The sequence below is a fragment of the Saccostrea cucullata genome, unplaced genomic scaffold (assembly GCF_032062105.1).
Source record: "Saccostrea cucullata isolate Sc308-1 unplaced genomic scaffold, CSIRO_AGI_Scuc_v1 ctg20098, whole genome shotgun sequence".
Classification (NCBI taxonomy): Eukaryota; Metazoa; Mollusca; class Bivalvia; order Ostreida; family Ostreidae; genus Saccostrea; species Saccostrea cuccullata.
Genome location: NW_026923760.1, coordinates 1 through 15,768, shown reverse-complemented (window position 1 = coordinate 15,768; position 15,768 = coordinate 1). Strand labels below are relative to the sequence as shown.

General features: G+C 33.1%; 2 protein-coding genes and 1 pseudogene across 2 annotated transcripts; 1 reads left to right on the top strand and 2 right to left on the bottom strand.

Moving 5' to 3' along the window:
* Positions 1-744: 744 nt before the first annotated feature.
* LOC134264837 (putative nuclease HARBI1) lies at positions 745-3,465 on the top strand. The gene is made up of 2 exons (XM_062747107.1): positions 745-1,570; positions 2,555-3,465. Exons 1-2 carry the CDS (start codon positions 745-747, stop codon positions 2,773-2,775), a joined length of 1,047 nt encoding a protein of 348 aa, XP_062603091.1. The 3' UTR covers positions 2,776-3,465.
* LOC134264836 (myb/SANT-like DNA-binding domain-containing protein 4) lies at positions 3,244-11,761 on the bottom strand. Its single transcript, XM_062747106.1, has 4 exons — positions 11,501-11,761; positions 4,734-4,877; positions 3,687-3,874; positions 3,244-3,469 (listed from the first exon to the last, which is right to left on the bottom strand). The coding sequence occupies exons 1-4, from the start codon at positions 11,759-11,761 to the stop codon at positions 3,244-3,246; spliced, it is 819 nt and encodes a 272-aa protein (XP_062603090.1).
* Positions 11,762-14,353: 2,592 nt separating this feature from the next.
* LOC134264835 (uncharacterized) lies at positions 14,354-15,208 on the bottom strand (annotated as a pseudogene).
* Positions 15,209-15,768: the final 560 nt, after the last annotated feature.

Sequence of the window (15,768 nt, the reverse complement as noted above, 5' to 3'; positions counted from 1 at the left end):
ACGACATAAAAATGATTAAACGTCAACCAATCCCGTTTAGAGCGGGTTGTATGGAGGGTCAAAAAGACCTTAAACTCAAATACATGACAGTGTAATGAAGTATACCATGTATCAAAAAAAAAAAATCTGTTTAAAGATATCTACTCTTTTCAAAAAAATTATGATATCTTCCATTCTATTTGTTGACACGCTTTATTTTAAAACTTGATTTCAATAATAAAAGAATTTTTGGAATTGACATGCTTAAAATGGAAATGTTGCTTTCTTTATTCAAATGAAAAAATGGCACATGTATCAAAAATTGCACCAATGCACCGAACATTGTAAAAGAGCAACCAGTTACATGAATTTATTGCATCTAATATTTTCTGAAGAATTGCTCTCTTCGGTTTAATTATGATACCATTCACTCAATTTGTGTGAGCAACATGTCATTTAATTTCTTCGAACAATAACTCTAGTCAATTACATTCATGAGTCCAACGATGAAAATAAATCTATTGACTATTCCTTTCATTATATATTTTAATGGTTGATAAGAATTGAATGCTAAGCAATTGTGAAGCAACAGAATAAAAATACAGTCAAATTTCGTTATCTCGAACTCTGTGGAACATAGAAAATACTTCGATATAACCAAAGATTCATTATAATCAGTCGGTTGCGCCAAAAACTATTGTTCCTCAAAGGGTTATTATGACGTCATTAAACATGTACAAACTGCGTCATATTGTTCTCTCTATTATGGCGTTATTACAAGCAATTTTAGAAGAAAATAAAATTCGAAAGAACAGGATCTTTAGGGATAGGCTAAATCCATTGGATGCGTATGACGACGCGGAAATTCTTTCCCGCTATCGAATGACAAGACATTGTTTGATGGATGTCATTGACATTGTAAGAAAGGATGTGTCACATGAGACAAAAAGATCTCATGCCCTTACGCCTGAGGAACAAACTTTTGCTGCTTTGAGGTATTATGCAACTGGTTCTTTCCAGCAAGTGGTTGGGGACATTTTAGGACTCAGTCAACCCAGCGTTTCCAGAGCAGTGAAGAATGTTTCCAATGCACTGGCTAGTTTTGCGGGACAAGTTATTCAATTCCCGACGGATTGCCGAAAACTTCAAACTGTTAAAGAAGGTTTTATGGAGAAATTTGGATTTCCAAATGTAATCGGTTGTGTGGACGGGTCATTCATTCCAATTAAGGCCCCATCATCACGCGAGGACGTGTATGTATGTCGCAAGGGTTTTCATGCGCTAAACGTACAAGGGATTTGCGACAGTCAGAAAAAATTTACAAATTTGCTCGTGAAATTCCCTGGCTCGGCGCACGATGCCTTCATATGGAGTCAGTGTGGTGTACAAACGTTCCTTGCCCGAAACACGCAGGTTGGATTTTTACTTGGAGATCAGGCCTATCCTCTGAGACCATATTTGCTTACTCCTTTACGAGATCCCCGCAACCCGGCAGAGGAGGCTTATAACCGGCAGCATCAAAAAACAAGGAAGGTGATTGAGGATACTTTTGGCAGATGGAAATGCAGATGGCTTATGCTGCATAAATTTGGTAGGTTACATTTTACTTAAAATATATATATTTTTTCCTTCAGAAATTTGAAGAAGCTGTCTGGTTGATCAGTCACTAATTACACTAACGGTCTGTCGTATTTTTTAGCTCGTTCTAAGGGCGCTTAAAGTAACACAATGAGTCAAAATCATGTGTTTCTTTATGATATATGTAGCATACAGAGAAAAACTTCTCAATATTGCGAGTTTATAGTTAAAAATATAACAATTAAACTGCACCGTAAAGCAAGAAAAGACCGCACTATGTAAGTGCCGGAAAAACAGAGGTTGTATCTACCGTTTCGTTGTTTTCGCGTATGTGAAGGTCACGACACTTATTTTTAGCTCATACTTGTAAACAACAATAAACTGGAGCATGCAAAGGCAAGAAATATATTCTTACAACTTTTTAAAAAGATTGCATTAAAAGTTTTGGTCTATTCCTAGCCTACATTCATTCCTGAGTACTTGAGACAATGGTATCTATGTTACTTATTAAACTTTTCTACGCACGCGTACAAGAGGGAGGAAGAAGTAAAGAAATATTTTCGTTATGGGGCATACTGACATTTATTTTACTTTTATTTTTCTCCATAGAAATAAACCTTATACTAGTACTGGTACTTTAAGAAATTGAACAAAGTTTACTCGAGTCATGCCAAAATTCTACGATTACTTTGTCAAATTTCCCCTTTGTGCGTCACGGTGTCTCTTTAAAGAAATTTTCGCGTGAAAAAAATAAGTATATATCCCAATTCAAATATGCTTATTTTGTATAAAAAAAAATAAATTAAAACACGATTTTCTATCAATTTTTAATTAAGTTTGCAATAAGCACGTACAGAATCATTGTAAAAACTGTCCTTTTCATAAAGGAAATTCATTGACAAACAACACATTAAATAAACATTGTAGTAAATAATGCACAGAAAGAGTTTTTTTTTACCTCCGGTTGTATACTTTCATCATTATATTCAAAACATAGGTGGTGCAATCACAGTTGAATTGACAACAGCTGTAAAGGCAATTATAAGCACTGGTGTCCTGCATAATATTTGCGAGAGTAAAGGTATACCTTTACCGGAGGTTTATCAGGCGGGAGCTGAGGACGAAGGCAGTGAGGACATCACCCCTACAGACAGAGGACAGGACGTGGTGGAGGGTGAAGCTGTTAGAGCCAGTCTCATCAGAGCACACTTTGTATAAAGTGTTCTGGGTTTCTTTAACACTTAAATTGCAAACATTTTACTTAATTAATATAATAAAGTGAGTCTAAATGAAAATTGGTGCTTATACATGTTATACATGGATCTTGTCAAAGTGGAATACTAAGTATTAGTATTTTACACCCTATCTCCCGAAGTATACATAATAAAGTCCTCCGTATACAAATATTGTTTTTAGAGGTTTATATACAGGTATATGCAGAAGTTAACATTATCCTCAGACATATTTAATTTTTATGATTCTTAGTTAATCAGAAACTAATACTATACATTGTAAGTATAAACTTTGAAAACAGTACATTGCGTTCGAAAATGAAACTTAATAAATGTAAATTTGACATGCAGCTGCAAGAATTCTTATTTAACTTCATCTAAGTATCAACCTAACTAAAAATGAAAATAATGCATGTACGTTATTAATTTTGTTGTAACAATTTGAGTCATTTATTTAGGTTAATGAGGCATACAGGTAGCTGTAATCTTGGGGCATGTATTCCTGGGTCTGAGAATTGCCTTTACTAGTCTTGTTCGCCATGTCTTGAAGGATGTGGGATATCTTCCTCAGTTCCTGCAAGCGTTCTTTTTCTAGCAAATACCTATCTTCCTCGAGTTTCAGTCTCTGCTTTTCTATCATTAATCGCTCTTTCTCAATACTCAGAAGTTCTGAATGTGTGCTGAAAAAATTAATGCAAGCTTTCTAATGGATATGATGAATGATATACTTTAATTGAATACAACAGAGGACTGATTAAGAGAAAGGGATTGAACATTCTAGCAGTGGTTCAGATACACCCCCTCCCCTTGTTGTCTTCGAAAATATTTTCCGAGAAAGTTACATTATGAAAAAAAAAATTACTTGAAGAAAATATTTATTTGATTTATAAAATTCACCTCTCTTTCTCGCCTTTGTCAGCTGTAACACGGCGTCGATCACGATCTTTGACATTACTGCATCTGTTTGGTGTTGTTCTAGTGTCGTTACTCAGCTCACCGGTGTCTGGTAATGGGCTACTACATGTACCCTCACCACGTATTTCTCCCTGTTGCAATGCCTTCTTCACCTCGCCAGCCTCTGACCCCTATCATTATTTGTAAAACTATATCTACTATAACTAAAGAAGTTTTTTATCCAAATATCCATGGACGTAGCTTTGTTTTTTGAACAAAAAAGGAAGGGCAGCCAGAGAAAAAGAAGTTAAATTGTATTTCCTTTGTTTGATTATACTACCACAAAAAGGGGCAAGCGGACTTTCAATAAACATTTACCAACAGTAAAGGAGGGGGCAGCCCTTTCTGTTATTTTATACAGGGGTTATACGTGTATGTAAGATTTACAATTTTAATTATTTTCAATCCTAGAGACAAATCAATTCAGCTCGAACATTTGTCATTGCTTCGTGGAGCGATGGAGAAGGTATGAGTATTTTACCCTATCTTTGGACTTTCAGTAGGCGTGACTTTCTCGGCGCTACGTAATGGAGAATACTAGTAGATTCTCATTGGTTACGAAATTAATAAGATAGGAACTTAAAATTGTTGTTGATAACGATCAGACGACTTATGCCCCACCTCTGTGCCGTTAGAGAACTTTTAATTGGTTATTTACTACACCAGTTGACATTCGGCCGCATTTCTATCATATGTATATTTCAACAGTGAAGGGAAGCTGTGTAAATTTCAGAAGCTAATTAGGTAACGTCGAGAATGCCACGCCTTCCTGAAAGTCCACATTAAGCGTGTAATTCTTCTAAGTCGATCTTGTGATGTTTAAATCATTTTGAATGTTAAAGGATCAAGATTACAGCATCATTAGAATTATCACCATGCCTTTTCAGTGAGAATAAAAAGAATGTTATCCTAAAAACAAAAGGACTATTTAGAATACATTCATGTCATCTACTTCAGCTTCAAGTTACACTAATACGTATTAAGGCGAACCTCTTGAAGTTGTTGAAGCTCAAAACAATCCACTCCATCCGCCAATCCGTATACTCTTTCTTCACCAATAAGTGAGACCACCATTTCCTCCATTGGTGTAAGAGGATCCGCCTCATTCTGTCCCCCTCCAGTAACACTGCGGTCCTTTATCACAGGAAAAGTTTTTATCATTAAATGAAGCTATATGGAACATTTAAGTAAAATGTCAGTTATATAACATCAGTTTATTTGTTATATACCTAGTAGTCAATTTTCATCATTTTTGATCATGTTGCAGTATTTTTATAAAGTAAACTATTGGGATTCCTAATCATTTCGTGGTTACGTTAGGGTCACTTATCAAACTGACATCTTTTAAATACGCTCACACAAATAGCTTAACGTAATATAAGGTATGTTTTTGGTAAGTTCGAACTAATATAAAAAAAACAAGCTAATTCAGAGAATTCGTGTCCCCCGCTTAGGGAAAAAGTCGGCTCCCCCTGACTGAATTTGTAGAATTATTAAATGTATACATGTATACTGAAGCAAATAAAATACATGTATGTCAATATGCATATAAAGATTTGATTGCTTATTCTTTATTATGTGTATAGAAGATTTTTTATATGGAATGTTTATCACACTGTAATGATGATTTTATAACCGCATAAATTTTTCATTTCACATGCTTAATACTATCATTTATTAAAAAAAAAAAAGTATTTAAAAAAAAAAAAAAAGGATCGACCGAGATTCGATCCCGGGTCCTCTCACATTTGAAGCGAGAGACATAACCACTAGACCACGGAATCGCTTTACGCGCTGCGAAGTATATGCAGAATTGAAGTCACATACATGTATATATTCATGTTTTCATGTTCGGTATTCTCAAAATTTTACACAATCCATGGTGTTTGATTTATTTAGCCTTTATTAAACAGTTCTAATAGATGTAATATGAACATAATGTCCGCCGAGAACCTGTTTTATACGCAATAACTCTCCTCATGCCCTTGCACTAAAAATAGCGACATGTAATACTATAATACTAATAAAACAAACGGGGCGGGGCACTTTGAGAGGGGCGAGAGACGTCCTAGGAGTTTTGGTATAAAATTACATTGCATTAGCTCAAAATCTTCTTGAAATATCGCCCGGAAATGGTAGTTTTACATACAGACAGAATGTATGAATTTACGACCTTGAACTTTGACCTTTTGACCTCAAAATCAATAGGGGTCTTCATTAGGCCACAGGGAGTTGTTATATAAAATTTCATTGCAATAGCTCAAATGGTTCTCGAGATATCGTGTGGAAACTGTTTTAACAACAGAATTTGCTTATTTATGACCTTGACCTTTGACCTTTTGACCTCAAAATCAATAGGGGTCTTCTTTAGTCCATAGGGAGTTGCTATGCTAAATTTCATTGCAAAAGCTCAAAGGGTTCTCGAGATATCGTGTGGAAACGAAAGCGTTACAGACAGACAGAAAGACGGACGGACGGACGGACAGACGGACAGACGGACGGACGGACGGACGGACAAACCCAAATTAATATCCCCCACTTTTCAAGCGGGGGACAAAAAAATTTCCTTTATTTAGGGCCACCGGAAGGCGATGGGTTATTTGATATGAAAGTTAGAAGTCACCGTGGGTTTCTGCGGAGTTAAAACAATATACAAGTAACAGCTTTTCAAATAGCTTGCCTGACTAATGCCATCAATATTTAAAGAACCCATAAGCATGATAAGTTATAAACGTTTAAATTGGGGGAGGGGGGGGGGGAGTAAATTGTTTCACTAGAATGAATTATGAAGATGTTGCACAAAACATAATGTATTCATTTTAAGTTGTATGATACTCATCAGAGCAATGGAAAAAGAACAAATTTTATATAAACCATATATATTGTTTGTATCTCAAATAAAAAATGAAATCATGTACACGTCCAGCTGTAGATTCGAACCCGCGACATAGAGATGAACACCTCACTCCGCGAGTCTAAAAATTGTTTAGAGGATGAAGTAAATAAGGAAAAGAACTAATGTAATTGATTAATGCTGGAAAGCATGGCTATATGTAAAGGTTACATAGATTAGATTCAACTGAATACAGCCTAGGCTTTGAGGAAGACAGCTGAAAATATGATATACCTACAAGAAATTAAGAATCGTAACGGTTATGATCCAACAAACTTAGGGGACTCCGACCCTCAGCCACGAAGGACAACTCTTTAATTTATAATACAATTCAAAAAGTTTTTAAATGAAGCTTGAAAATTAAATATTTTCTTGCAACAATTTTCATTATATGCCTCTCAATGTGCTTTGAGGTTCTTTACAAAGCTCTGTAAATCACTTCTAATTTCATATAATGTTAATAAACATTGGCATCTAAAAATGCCTTTTCGGGATAAAAATTTCTACTTTTAATTAGACCTTTCTGAGAAGTTCAAAGAACCTTGAAGCACATTGAGAGGCATATAATGAAAATTGTTGCATGAAAAGATTTAATTTTCAAGCTTCATTCAAAAACTTTTTGAATTAAATTATAAATTAAAGAGTTGTCCTTCCTGGCTGAGGGTCGGAGTCCCTTAACGGCGATTTATAAATGGCGACAGCAGGCGCAGATTCATGAAGTTTTTCCCAGGAATGAGAAGTCGGTCCACATCAAAAATATTTGTACGAGCAAAAAAGTAATAAACCATCTAATAAATCCTAAAATGTGAGAGGACACTTTCATAAGTCTGTATGCTCTGTTTTTGTAGTAGGAAACCCCCTGTAGGGGGAGGGGGTTATGATCATATGTATATTTGGCCAGTGCATCCTCTTAAGAGGTTTTTGTTCGTTTCAGTTTTTTTTACTATTTTCCAAAGTTCGACCTTGATTCCGACAAATAGGAACATGAAGTTTTCATTTCCTTTCAATAGAATATTTTTAAACAGATATTTACCAATATTTTAGATACATTAGCTCCTATTGTTGAAATAAGGGTAAAGCAAAGAACAGAGCCATGGATGACTTCATATATTTTAGGCCTCATTAGAGACAGAGATAAACATTTGTATTTATATAGAAAGCATAAAAGTCATGAAGACAATAAGATATTTTGTAAATTGAGAAATCAAGTGCAGAGAGAAGTAAGGAAAGCTAGATCCTCTTACTTTCAAGACAAAATTGAAGAAAATAGGTCAGAACCTAAAAAATTGTGGCAACAACTCAAGAACATAGGATACAAATATAAACAAAAAAGTAGTGAAAACATTGTCTTAAACATAGATGGTATAGTACAACATGAAGGGAAAACTTTAGCAGATTATTTCACTGTTTTTTTACAACTATTGCATTAAAACTTGTAAGTAAATTACCTAATCCTTCACATATGTTTTCTGTCACCTCAAGGGTTTTTAGACAGTTTTATGCAGATAAAAACATAGAAAACAAAACTTTTGTACTTCAACCTGTGACTGAAGATTTTATATACAAAGAACTAAAAAGTTTGAATGTAAATAAAAGTACTGGTTTAGATAATATACCAGCAAGGTTTTTAAAAGATGGTGCTTTTTATATTAAAGAACCTATTATGTCCATTGTAAACAAATCTATAACCACCGGTATTGTACCAGATGATTTTAAAATGGCAAGAGTTAAGCCTTTGTTCAAAAAAGGAAATTCTTTGAAGTGGGAAATTATAGGCCAGTCAGTATATTACAGTATGTATAGTTTCAAAGATTTTGGAAAAATGTGTCCATGTTCAACTTTTAGATTTTTGAAACAATAATCACTTGTTGTATTCTTATCAATCAGGTTTTAGAAACAAATTTTCAACAGATACTTGTTTAATACATATGTTAGATTTTATTAAAAGTAATACATCAAAAGGGCTTTTTACAGGTATGGTAATGTTAGATTTGCAAAAAGCTTTTGACACTGTTGATCATACAATTTTATGTGATAAGTTAAAAGTTTTAGGAGTTTTATCCACTGAGTGGTTCAAATCTTATCTGTCTTGTAGACAACAACAAGTTCATGTCAACAATACTTCTTCAGACTTTAATACTGTAAATTGTGGTGTTCCTCAAGGCAGCATCTTAGGACCTCTATTATTTTTAATATATGTCAACGAATTGACTGTCAGTATTGATGATGACTGTAAATTAATTTTATATGCGGATGACAGTGCCATTTTTTATGCACATAGAGATCCTGTTATTATTGCTCAAAAACTGGGCATTGTTCTTGACAAATGTTCTTCTTGGTTAGTTGACAATAGATTGTCACTCCATTTAGGTAAGACAAATCTATTTTATTTGGTCCTCCAAGAAAGCTGAAAAGTATTACAGATTTTAAAATTGTGTGTAATGGTCATATTATTAAAGGTTCTGACAGTGTTAAATATTTAGGAATCTGTATTGACAAGTTTCTTTCATGTGAAAATATTGTTTTAAGTATCATACAAAAAGTTAATGCTAGACTTAAGTTTTTATATAGAAATGCATCCTGTCTTAGTACACATTCTAGAAAGACCCTATGTTCTGCCTTGATACAATGTTATTTTGACTATGCCAGTTCTTCTTGGTATTGTGGAATAAACAAGCAACTGAAACACAGATTACAAGTAACCCAGAACAAAGTAGTACGGTTCATTTTAAACCTTGGTCCTAGAGAGAGTATTTCTAATAATATTTTAAACTCTCTAAATATGTTAAGAGTGGAGGATAGGGCTAAACAATTAAGATTAAATCATGTTTTTAATATATATCATGGTAATGCACCAGCTTACCTCCATGAACATTTTGTTTTAAATAATAATATCACAAGAAGTGCAACAAATAAGAATTTTATTATACCAAAGATAAAAGGGAAAGAGTCTTCATGTTTTTTCTATAATGCAATCAAAGATTGGAATACATTGCCCTTGGAGATTAAAGAGGTGAAAACAAAACAAAGTTTTAAGAAAGCTGTAAAATCTTATTTATCTACAAACACTAGTGTTACTACATAAAAAGCTTGTCTAATTTTATTGTTTATTTATTATTTTAGTATCATAAACATTTTGTGATAACTACCAAGACAAAACATGCTACTGTAAACATGTCATTTTTCAAAGCATTATGCTATACTCATAAAAGTACCTGCCTAAATTCCAATGTTTATGTAATTTTGTTATTTTTTGTTTACTAACATGGCTGTTATTTGAGGACCCCATTGGAAATAAGCTTTTTAATAAGGCTTTTATGGGCTATCCTTAGGTAATATTTATCAACTGTATGTCATGCAATGTATTTAATAATTGCATATATATGTTAAATTGATCTTTCTTAATTAGCATAGTGCTGAGATAATGTGTGTGTATTTCTTTTTTCTAGTAGTATGCTAGTCTTTAATGTTTTAATTTGTTAATCATGACATTCTGTGATATTTTTACCTGAATAAAATGAAATAAAATGAAATGAAGAATAGTCCAGGAAAGGGGCGCAAAAACTTACACGCGATATTTTGGCGCGAAATGATTGTGTCACCCCTTGCATAGAAGACAAATGGACTAATTCAGTAGTATTGAAACGCAGAAAAAAGGTCAAACGGACATGTCCGTATAAGAATTCGCATAAAATAAATAGCTGCTGGCAAAAAGCTAAAGGAAATAAATACATCAATGTATTATATCAGCAATATGGTTATTTTTCTGCTATCTGTTATTGCTGAAACGCATTCTAACAAAATCCGATGATAAATTGTGACCTCTAAATAGATTTGCATCTAGGAAATATTGATCCTTAGTTATGGCACGCCAAATTCACAAAAATATTTATTCACATAATAAAATATTAAAAAGAGTGTCTAAATGTTTAACACAAACGCACAATAACCAAAGAACTAGAATTTTTTTAAACAATGGGGTAAATATTTCATCCAATCCTGATTAACAAACTTTGACATGTCGAAAGGCATAGTCGAAAGCAAAGACCGCGTTATATTTAAACAATTATACTTTCTCTATTTAAACAGGACTTGTACGTATTTATGACTTGTGCACATGTATAACTTATATATAGTGATTATAAAATTTTCTACGCAGAATTTTCGAAAATATGGTAAATTGTTCATTAATCAAAAGACAGATTTCCAACAGATGAGGATAAGGCGTGTTTTACAATGTGCCAAGAATTTTCCCGCTACAGAAAGCGTAGAAATATAGTGGCGGATATAAAGGGAGTTTGTATTTTGTTCTTCTTTTTTTTTTTTTTTTTTTGTTTGTTTTTTTTTTAATACTTTTTTCTACAAGATAGAGCAAGGAAACCCACATATATGTTGTGTTTTTCTGAAAGAAAAAACTTTATCTGTGGATAACTTTAGTTTTACTGCGTAAACATCAAACAATGAATTAGGTTGCGGCCGATTTTTGACGCTTTCTTGTTTTGTCACATTTGTTATATAGATATAAAACTTTCCTGAAAATACACAATTTAAATCAATTGCGTTTCATAGTTAATAATATCAGAAATTTAAAACAATAGCCCATTTTTTCCGATTTGGCAATTTAAATATCAGACACAATTTAAAGTCTTTAACAATAGTAACGTGAAAATATATAAGTTCAAAATCGATGAAACTTTTTATTTAAATGTAAATAACAAATATGTAAATCTCCTAAAATATTTTTTAAGTTCAGATACGCCAACCAAATCCGTTTCGGCGGAACAGCCCAGTTTTAACATAAAATTAGCGTATAACTCAGCAATGAATATTGAAATTTAAATGTAATGCATTTAAATTAACGTACCTTTCTGACTTCTACAGCACGTTTCTTTGTTATTCTTTTCACGTCGACCCATTTTTTCTTAATCTCGTCCACTGTTCTTGGAACAAGTGATGAAGCGTTGACCGAGTTTTGAACCTCCGTCCAAGCTAATTTCTTTTTCTTGTTAGAAATCGTGTCACTAAATCTTGAGAACAGCACATCCGATTTTTCATTAACCTTGCTTATCAGCACGTCGACCTCTCGGTCCAAGAACCTCGATTTTCTTTTTCTTTCTTTTTCCATTTTCTACTATCTAACCCCCAAAGACGTCAAATTTTGGAAAAAATGACGTCAACGCACGTTGCTTGGCAACTTACGTCATAGTACAAAAGGAGGAATTAATAAACAAATAACTTTTGGTTTTTTTTATTTTCTTATCAATAATACATTTTAAGATTATATTTAGAAAAACAACACTGTGACAAAACAAATCGATTTATTCGACCAATGAGAGTTGCAGATACATAAAATTTGTCTTTACGGACCCGTTATTACCGCACCCGTAAAGTGAAAGTTAACGGAGACGTTTGTGAATACCACGTTAAATTTTATCATAAGTCTCCGTAAAGTTAACCATATATATCCCTGATCTTAGTAGAGTCAGAACTCTGAAAGATGGCGGGAGAAGAGGATTCGGCAGACCTGTAGGTTTTCATTTTATGCAATAATTTGAAGAATTTTCATGTTACATGAACAAATATGCATCAAGTATAATAAATCTAAGTTGATACACAAGCGACTTTTCTAAAATTTACATTTTCTGTCGATTTCATTTGTATTTTGGTAATAAATAGCGATGGCAACAGTATTAAACAGGTGTAAAGATGAAAATGATGCAAAGCATAAAATATTATTAAAATCGGTCGCAAAAATGTTATTAGTATTTTAAAATATTTCAATATGAAAGAGTCCACGAACATACATTTCAAAGTAGAAAAAGTGTGTTGAAAGCCGCTACAGTCTGACATGAAATAGGCCCTAAGTTAATATGTTATGTTCTGAGACCTATACTAGTTCTTATATCACAAAAGGTGTGTAGATGAATATTGATCGGAAATTCTCTTGTTTTGTTGTTCTTATTTATTAAATATTTATTCTGATGATGTTGTTATTTTTGACAGTGTGTCCATACAGGTAGAAGAGAATGGGTCAGTTTTTTCAGCTTTTGTATCTAAAGAACTATAGCAGAAATTTACACTTCCCCCAATGGTGGTAAGTTCTGAAAGTAAATATTCAAATATCTAACGAAGTAACATGCCCATTTTCAAAAAAATATATATATATATTAAATGATAATTTTTAGTTTTAATAAAAATGAATAAATAAATGCACAAGTTTTAGAAAGTAAAATGTCTTCTGCATAGTGATGTGAGATATTGGATTAGTTTTCGGCTGACAGTATACATTTATTTCTTATAAAGAAGAAATGCCTTTATTAAATTTACCAGGCTAATTATTTCAAGGTTTTCAATTGAATTATACAATTTAATATATAAATTTCTGTCATTTACAATCTAAGAAAATAATTATTCACTTTATTAACTTTCATATTAGACCCAGAAACCAAAAAAGCCATTAAAGATGCAATAATGACATCATCTGACGACAACCAAAAAGAATGTTCACATGACAACACACCCTCATCCTCTTCAAACACAGCCTCCTCGAGCAGCTCAGATTCGCACGTAGATGGGAACTTTCAAGAAAATCATTCGCCTAAGTTTTTACCAGATAAAAATTTAGATTTTCTTTTAATGTCAACGTGTGAAAGTACAAAATGTTTTTCGTCATTATGGACAAATTCGGTCATTGAAGATTCAGATTCTGCTACACAAAAAAAAATAAGAATATCTAATGACATTATTGTAAAGTATGAAGAATTTAATTCTCTGTTATTAGAAAAACTTAATTTAATTACAGACGATGCATTTGTGGAATGAGAGTGAGGAAAGGCTCTTGATCGATCTTAGACTTCAGAGGGAAGATAAATTTTTAGGCGTAAAGTCACATGACAGTTTATGGCAAGATATCTCAAATGAAATGAAAAAAAAGGGAATTGTTGTTTCCAAATTGCAGCTTATTAACAAATGGAAATCCTTGAAAAAAAATACAAAGAAGTGAATGACGCGAACAGTAAAACGGGCAATAGTCTGCAAACATGGAAATATTTTGAAAGATTCGGTGAAGTGTATGGCAGTAAAGCTTCGACAAAAGTTGCTGTTTCTTTTGATACTGGATGAAAAACAAAACTTGCTGTTTCCCCTGATGGGAGTCCACCACAAACTTCAGAAACGCCAACTTCTAGTCTATCATCTCCTTCCAAGAAAGCTGTGAAGGTTAAGTCCAAGAAACGGAAAATTAATGAAACAACAAAATTGATTGAAAATATACAGGAACAAAATAGAGATTTAATGCAGTCAATTGAACGCCACCATGACGATAAGATGAGACGGATTGATCGGATGTTAGATATTATGGAGAAATCAATGGACAAAAAGTGAAGGCATACCATGTGTTGATTAACATTTATTTTTATTTTTTAAGTCAAGTTCTAATTGTTCTTGTTTTTTTTTGTTTTAAAGAAGTTTTATTATTTTATGTTGTTTGCGAATAGCTAGGGCAGACCTTTTACCAGATATGTGATTTTTCATGCACAAGTGAATATTACTTCAATTTCCTTATTGATCATTATTAATTTTATTTATTATTATTATGTGTTATGTTACAAGGAGTACATGAACATACATATATAAAAGTTATAATGTTTCATAAAGTGTTTGATTGTTTATCACACCATAAAGAAAACAAATTCACTGTCTAGGACACGAAAAAAGTTCACGCCTGCATGGTGTTCATGATTTGCTGCCGAAGTGCTACTCCATCCCCTCTGTTAGCATAGATATTTGGATAGGCATTTGGGTGGCCATCCTGATCATTTTCAATGAAATCCTCAACATCATCATGATGTATAATGCACAAATTATGTAGTATACATCCTGAAATAATGAGCCTGACTATTCGGTCCAACTTTCGAATTGGTAATTCTCGCAACCTACGGAACTTTCCTTTTAGATGCCCAAATACACGCTCAACAACCTGTATTGCAGAAGACAGTCTTTTATTAAATCGCCTTTGTTGAGCATTCAACCGACCATTGTCTCGAAAGGGAGTTACCAGCCAGTTTCTCAGAGGATAGGCGCTGTCTCCAACAATGAATTTCCCTTGAGTCACACTCTGTCCATTTTCAGCTTTATCAAACAATGACGAATTACGGAGTACGCGGGCATCATGCGTACACCCAGGCCATCCAGTATATGCGTCACGTATAAGCATGTCACTATCAGCAACAACCTGTTAAAATAATGGGTACTTTGCAAAACGTTTGAAAGAGAAAAATATATTCTCCTTACCATAATACCAAAATTTAATTTAATTCTGTCATTTACAAAAATGGATAAATCGTAATAATTGCATCACCTGTAATTGAATTGATGGAAAATTTTTCCGGTTGTAATAATCGTTGTCGCCACAGGTGCTGCACTCAAGCGAATGTGAGATCCATCAAGACAGCCAATGATGCCTTGTATGCCAGAATTAAGTTGAAACTCTCGAGACAGTACGTTTTGCGTTTGAGCATCAGGCCAATTTATAACCTACATAATAACGAAGGTGGTAAGATTTGTATAAATTCTATGTAAAAAAAAAATGGCTGCATGAAAAGGAGCCTGTACTAATTATAAGGCCAAAAAAAAAAAAAAAAAAAGAAAGAAAAGAAATAATAGTCTTGTTTCCTGCTACCCGACCTACTCTATTTTTGCATCCGACCCTTAAGTTTTTTTTTATTTTGGGGGAAAATCGGGAATTTTGTGAATTTTATGTTTCAAAACTGAAAAAAATTATATACATGTACTAAAGTGGTATTTCATAAAATACTATTTTTAAATATGGCCTTTCAACTATTTCAAAATAATTATTTATATCAACTAAAACCGGCTCTAAATTTTACTGTATACCTGTTTAACACACGATATATAAGTCAGGTGTGAGAAAATATGAAACTGTCATTTTGAAGAGCGACACTCAGAAATGACGCTCATTACTATTTCAAAATAATTATTTTCTACGATTTTTTCTTCTAGAATTCTTAAATCATACCTAAATCATCTATATCAACTGAAACCGGCTGGAAATTTTACTGTATACCTGTTTTACAGACGATTTATAAGTCAGGTGTGAGAAAATAGGAAAGT